The 6,840-nt window shown below is 39.7% G+C and overlaps 1 protein-coding gene across 4 annotated transcripts in view; it reads left to right on the top strand.

Annotated features, from left to right (window-relative positions):
* Positions 1 to 318: 318 nt before the first annotated feature.
* The window catches only part of LOC131504748 (UDP-glucuronosyltransferase 3A2-like), a 47,142-nt gene continuing 40,620 nt past the window's right edge, over positions 319 to 6,840 (top strand). Inside the window, exons 1-2 of one of the 4 annotated variants that reach the window (XM_058717450.1) lie at positions 455 to 559; positions 3,939 to 4,049. Coding sequence is in view for 3 of the 4 variants with exons in the window: in XM_058717457.1 (XP_058573440.1) it covers positions 466 to 559 (94 nt within the window). In the remaining variant the exon portion in view is untranslated. Of the gene's footprint in view, positions 560 to 3,938; positions 4,050 to 6,840 lie in introns of all 4 variants that reach the window. The other 3 variants (XM_058717457.1, XM_058717444.1, XM_058717435.1) reach the window with 3 other exon arrangements.

The following is a 6,840-nucleotide window of genomic DNA, read 5'->3' as shown; positions in this document are numbered from 1 at the left end:
AGTTAGGAGGTGGGAACATTTGGGGAAAGGTCACTAAAACGGAGAAGGGTCTGAGTCACCTGAAGGTGGAGCTCACTTGGAAGTGACATCCTAAGGTCTCTATCATTCCTGGTTCAGAGTATCTTCTCTGGGGAGAGTGTGGTGATTCCAGGGACAGAGAGGGGTTAAGGAGAGCTCACTAACCCCTCTTTCCTGCTGCCTTAGCTTAGGGAGGGTGAGGACCTAATAGCCTGTGGAGCAAGCACCCAGGAGGCGGAGCAGAGGGGCCAGAAGTGACAAACAGAAGAGAAGGCAGGCAGGATCCACCTCTCACCTCTTCCCAAGCTGCCTGCCAGCGCACTTCCTTGGCAGCCAGGGCAGCGTGTGTCCCAGGGCACGCACACAGGTCACTGTGCAGGACACAGAGGCACAGAGCATAGGGCTCTGGGCACCAGGCTGGAATCTGCAGCTGGGACAGGAGCGAGCATGGTGGGGCAGCAGGCGCTACTGCTAGCTGGCTTCTTTCTGCCTGGGTTCCTGCTCTCTGAGGCTGCGAAAATCCTGACTGCTTTTGCACTGGGTGAGTGCTTAGCTGGAGAATCAGAAAGGGGCCCATCCCAGGCCCCTGTGCCAGGGCTCAGTCACAGCCTTAGGTCAGAGGATCATTCCATGTGGTGTTCTAGAGAGGGCTAGGGTCCCAGGCCAGAGGAGGGAGAGGCGTGAGAGGTCTGTGCGGTAGAATGGGATCCCTACTGCTGGGATGGGGAAGTTAGTTTTGGGCTACCAGCAGTTTCCTTTCCTCTCTTTGTATTTGCTCTGGAGCTGCTTCACATTCTGCATTCCTGGGGCCAGAATGTAGATCCAGTGCTGAGCTAGAAATCATGAGCTGCCCACCACAGGGCATGGCAGGGACTTTCAGAGGCACATGCTCAAAGTGTGGGACAGTAGAAAGTGGAAAGTGAAGTCAGTTTCAGGCTCTTGGAGGCTAAGGACAGGGGCTCCTGGGGGCAGCAGCACTAACTGGGCATGTTTCATTAATGGGAAACCTGGAGAACTGCCTGGGCAGTGGAGGGGGCCCTGGACAATCAAGTTCTTGGTGCCCCTCTCTCTTTTGCCCTTACTGCTGGAAGGTGTTGAAGGACTGTGAAGCAGTTAATTTTGTGTGAACCCAGTTGTAATGTCTTTATTTTGTCCCAAAGGGAACAGAAAGGGAACAGGAAAATTTATTAGGAAGAAGGTTTCAGAAGATGGAGTTTCCTGAAGACTTTTTTGGATCCATTCTGACAGGCTAGGGGATCTGCCCTGTCCCCTCCTCTGCCCCAGAATGCACTGGGCTCACCAACACCTTCAGGAATGGCTGTCTCTGCAGGAAGCCTTTTCTCATGCATCCATTTCTTCCTTCCTTCCTTCCTTCCTTCCTTCCTTCCTTCCTTCCTTCCTTCCTTCCTTCCTTCCTTCCTTCCTTCCTCTGTTTCTTTCTTTCTTCTTTCTTTCTTTCTTTCTTTCTTTCTTTCTTTCTTTCTTTCTTTCTTTCTTTCTTTCTTTCTTTCTTTCTTTCTTCTGTTTCTTTCTTCCTTCCCTCCTTCCTTCCTTCTTCCTTTCTTTCTTTCTTTCTTTCTTTCTTTCTTTCTTTCTTTCTTTCTTTCTTTCTTTCTTTCTTTCAGTTAGTTAACATACGGTGTGGTCTTGGCTTCAGTAGTAGAACCCAGTGATTCATTTGTAACATATGACACCCAGTGCTCAATCCAACAAGTTCCCTCCTTAATACCTATCACCCATCTAACCCATCTCCCCACCTACCTCCCCTCCGACAACCCTCAATTTGTTCTCTGTATTTAATGGTCTCTCATAGTTTGCCTTCCTCTCTGTTTTTATCTTATTTGTCCTTCCTTTCCTCTTTGTTCATCTGTTGTGTTTCTCAAGTTCCTCATATGAGTGAAATCATATGATAACTGTCTTTTTCTGACTTATTTTGCTTAGCATAATACACTCTAGTCCCATCTACATTGTTGCAAATGGCAAGATTTCATTCTTTTTCATTGCTGAGTAGTATTCCTGTATGTATGTATGTATGTATGTATGTATGAGTTGATGGACATTTGCGCTCTATCCATAATTTTGCTATGGAAATTATTTATAGCGCTCCTATAAACATTGGGGTGCATGTGCCCCTTTGAATCAGAATTTTTGTATCCTTTGGATAAATTCCTAGTAGTGCAATTGCTGGGTCATGGGTTTGTTCTATTTTTATTCATTTGTATTTTATTTTTATTTTTTAAACAGAGTATATTTACAATGATGCTTTACTATATCCTTAAAAAATTATTTTGTTCATTTATTTTTGAGAAAGAGAGAGAGAGACAGAGCATGAGCAGGGGAGGGTCAGAGAGTGAAGGAGACACAGAATCAGAAGCAAGCTCCAGGCTGTGAATTGTCAGAACAGAGCCCCATGCAGGGCTTGAACCCATAAACTATGAGATCATAGGGTAGTTCTATCTTTAATTTTTTGAGGAAACTCCATACTATTATCCAGTGTGGCTGCACCAGTTTGCATTCAAACCAACAGTGCAAAACGCTTCCCCTTTTTCTAAATCCTCACCAACATCTGTTGTTTTCTGAGTTGTTAATTTTAGCCATTCTGATAGGTGTGGAGTGGTATCCCATTGTGGTTTGATTTGTATTTCTGATGATGTATGATGTTGAGCATTTTTTTTAATGTGTCTGTTAGCCATCTGGATATCTTCTTTGGAAAAGTGTCTTTTCATGTCTTCTTCCCATTTCTTCCCTGGAGTATTTGTTTTTTTGGGTGTTAAGTTTGTTAAGTTCTTTATAAATTCTGGATACTAAACCTTTATCTGATATCTCATTTGCAAATATCTTCTCTAATTCCATTGGTTGCCTTTTAGTTTTGTTGGCTGTTTCCTTTGCTGTTCAAAAGATTTTTATCTTGATGAGGTCCAAAAGTTCATTTTTGCTTTTATTTCCTTTGCCTCTGAAGACATGTCAAGTAAGAAGTTGCTGTGCCCTAGGTCAAAGAGTTTGCTGCCTGTTTTCTTCTCTAGGAGTTTGATGGTTTCCTGTCCCACATTTAGGTCATTCATCCATTTTGAATTTACTTTTGTGTGTGGTGTAAGAAAGTGGTCTAATTTCATTCTTCTGCATGTCGCTGGCCAGTTTTCCCAGCACCATTTGTTAAAGAGACTGTCTTTTTTCCATTGGATATGCTTTCCTGCTTTGTCAAAGATTAGTTGGCCATATATTTGAGGATCCTTTTTTGGATTCTCTATCCTACTCCATTGATCTATGTGTCTGTTTTTGTGCCAATACCATACTGTCTTGATGTTTACAGCTTTGTAACACAGGTTAAAGTCCAGGATTGTGATGCCTCCAGCTTTGGTTTTCTTTTTCAACATTACTTTCTCTATTCAGGGTCTTTAGTGGTTCCATACAAATTGTAGAATTGTTTGTTTTAGTTCTGTGAAGAATGCCGGTATTATTTTTATAAGGATTGCATTGAATGTGTAGATTTAGATAGCATAGACATTTTAACAATATTTGTTCTTCCAATCCATGAATATGATATGTTTTTTTCATTTCTTTGTGTCTTCTTCAATGTCTTTCATAAGGTTTATATCGTTTTCAGCACACAGATATTTCACCTCTTTGGTTAGGTTCATTCCTAGGTATCTTATGGGTTTTCGTGCAATTGTAAATGTGATCAATTCCTTGAAATCTCTTTCTGCTGCTTCATTATTAGTATATAAAAATGCAACCAATTTCTGTACATTGATTTTATATCCTGCATCTTGCCTGAATTCATGTATTAGCTCTAGCAGTTTTTTGGTGGAGTCTTCAGGTTTTCCATGTAGAGTATCATGTCATCTTTGAAGAGTGAAAGATTGACTTCTTCCTTACTGATTTGGATTTCTTTTATTTCTTTTTGTTTTCTGATTGCCAAGGCTAGGACTTCCAGTACTGTGTTGAACAATAGTGGTGAGAGTGGACATCCCTGTCTTGTTCCTGATTTAGAGGGAAAGCTCTGTTTTTCCCCACTGAGGATGATATTAGTGGTGGGTCTTTCATATATGGCTTTTATCATGTTAAGGTATGTTCCTTCTATCCCTTCTTTCTTGAGGATTTTATCAAGAAATGATGATGTATTTTGTCAAATTTTTTTTTCTGCATCTATTGAAAATATCATATGGTTCTTATTCTTTCTTTTATTAAAACAATTTTTTTTTACATTTATTCATTTTTGAGAGACAGAGCACAAGCGGGGGAGGGGCAGAGAGAGAGGGAGACACAGAATCCAAAGCAGGCTCCAGGCTCCAAGCTGTCAGCACAGAGCCCAACGTGGGGCTCAAACCCACAAACCGCGAGATCATGACCTGAGCCGAAGTTGGATGCTCAACTGACTAAGCCACCAAGGAGCCCCTTATCCTTTCTTTTATTAATGTGGTATATCATGTTGATTGATTTGTGAATATTGAACTAGCCCTGCAGCCCAGGAATGAATCACAACTGATCATGGTGAATAATTCTTTTGATGTACTGTTGAATTCAATTAATATCTTGTTGAGATTTTTGCATCCATGTTCATCAGGGATATTGGCCTGTAATTCTTGTTTTTAGTGGGGTCTTTGTCTGGGTTTGCAATCAAGGTGAAGCTAGATTCATAGAATGAGTTTGGAAGTTTTCCTTACATTTCTATTTTTTTGGAACAGTTTTAGGAGAATAGGTATTAATTCTTATTTAAATACCTGGTAGAATTCTCCTGGGGGGTCATCTGGCCTAGGACTCTTATTTGTTGGGAGATTTTTGATAATCGATTCAATTTCTTTGCTGGTTATGAGCTTGTTAAATTTTCTGTTTCTTCCTGTTTGTGTTTTGGTAGTGTGTGTCTGGAATTTTGTTCATTTCTTCCAGATTGTCCATTTTGTTGGCATATAATTTTCCATAGTATTCTCTTATAATTGTAATTCTGTGGTGTTGGTTGTGATCACTCCACTTTCATTTGTGATTTTATCTGTTTGGGTCCTTACTCTTTTATTTTTGAGAAGTCTGTCTAGGTAGTTTTCAATTTTCCTTATTCTCTTAAAAAAAACAGCTCTTAGTTTCATTGATCTGGTGTACTGTTTTGTTTTGTTTTTTCTTTTTTGGATCCTAAGTCATTTATTCTGCTCTAGTCTTTATTATTTCCCTTCTTCTGCTGGATTTCGACTTAATTTGCTGCTCCTTTTCTAACTCCTTTAGTTGTAAGGTTTGGTTGTGTATTTGGGACCTTTCTTGCTGCTTGAGATAGACCTGAATTGCAATGTATTTTCCTCTTAGGACTGCCTTTTATGCATCTCAAAGGGTCTGGACAGTCATGTTTTCATTTTCATTTGTTTCCACGTATTTTTAAATTTCTTCTTTAACTTCCTGGTTGACCCACTCATTCTTTAGCAGGATGTTCTTTATCCTCAATGTATTTGAGAGCTTTCCACATTTTTTCTTGTGTTTGATTTCAAGTTTCATAGTGTTATGATCTGAAAATATGCATGGTAAGATCTCAATCTTTTTGTACATGTTGAAGGCTGATTTGTCACCCAATATGTGATCTATTCTGGAGAATGTTCCATATGCACCCAAGAAGAATGTGTATTCTGTTGCTTTAGGATGAAGTGTTCTGAATATATCTGTTAAGTCCATTTGATCCAGTGTGTCATTCAAGACCATTGTTCCTGTGTAGATTTTCTGCTTAGCTAATCTATCCATTGTTGTAAATGGAGTATTAAAGTCTCTTACAATTATGGCATTATTGTCAATAAGTTTACTCATGTTTGTGATTAATTGATTTATATATTTGGGAGTTTCAAGTTGGGGGCATAAATGTTTACAATTGTTAGCTTTTCTTGATGGACAGACCCCTTAATTATCATATAATGCCCTCCTTCATCTCTTGTTACAGTCTTTGTTTTAAAGTCTAGTTTGTCTAAGTATGGCTACTCCAGCTTTCTTTTGACATTCCAGTAGCATGATAGATGGTTCTCCATCCCTAACTTTCAATCTGCAGGTGTCCTCAGGTCTAAAATGGGTCTCTTGTAGGCAGCATATAGATGGGTCTTGTTTTTTTAATCTATTCTGATACCCTATGTCATTTGATTGGGGAATTTAGTCCATTTACATTCAGAGTGATTATTGAAAGATATGAATTTAGTGCCATTGTGTTATCTGTAGATAACACAGTGTGGTTTTGTGTTTGTGGTGATGTTGTCTGGTCATTTGTAGTCTTTGCTGCTTTCCACTCACAGAGTCCCTCTTAGAATTTCTTGCAGGACTGGTTTAGTGGTCACAAACTCCTTTAGTTTATGTTTGCTTGGAAGCTCTTTATTTCTCCTTTTCTGAATGACAGCTTTGCCGAATAAAGGATTCTTGGCTACATATTTTTCTTATTCATCATATTAAATGTTTCCTGCCATTCCCTTCTGGCCTGCCAAGTTTCAGTGGAACCTTATGTGTCTACCTTTGTAGGTGAAGGACATTTTGTCCCTAGATGCTTTCAGAATTCTCTCTTTATCTTTGTATTTTGCAAGTTTCACTATGATATGTCGTGGGGTTGACCTTTTTTTTGTTGATTTTGAAGGGAGTTCTCTGTGCCTCTTGGACTTGGATGCCTGTTTTTTTCCCCCAGATTAGGGAAGTGCTCAGCTATAATTTGTTCAAATAAACCTTCTGCCCCTTTTTGCTCTTCTTTTTCTGGGACTCCTCTGATATGGATATTGTTTTGTTTCATGGAATCACTTAGATCTCTAATTCTCCCCTGTGGTTTAGTACTTTCCCTCTTTTTTTCAGGTTTATTATTTTCCATAGTTTTATATT

Source organism: Neofelis nebulosa, chromosome 1, assembly GCF_028018385.1.
Source record: "Neofelis nebulosa isolate mNeoNeb1 chromosome 1, mNeoNeb1.pri, whole genome shotgun sequence".
Classification (NCBI taxonomy): domain Eukaryota; kingdom Metazoa; phylum Chordata; class Mammalia; order Carnivora; family Felidae; genus Neofelis; species Neofelis nebulosa.
The sequence above is the reverse complement of the archived record's forward strand: the minus strand, read 5'-3'. Positions and strand labels throughout refer to the sequence as shown.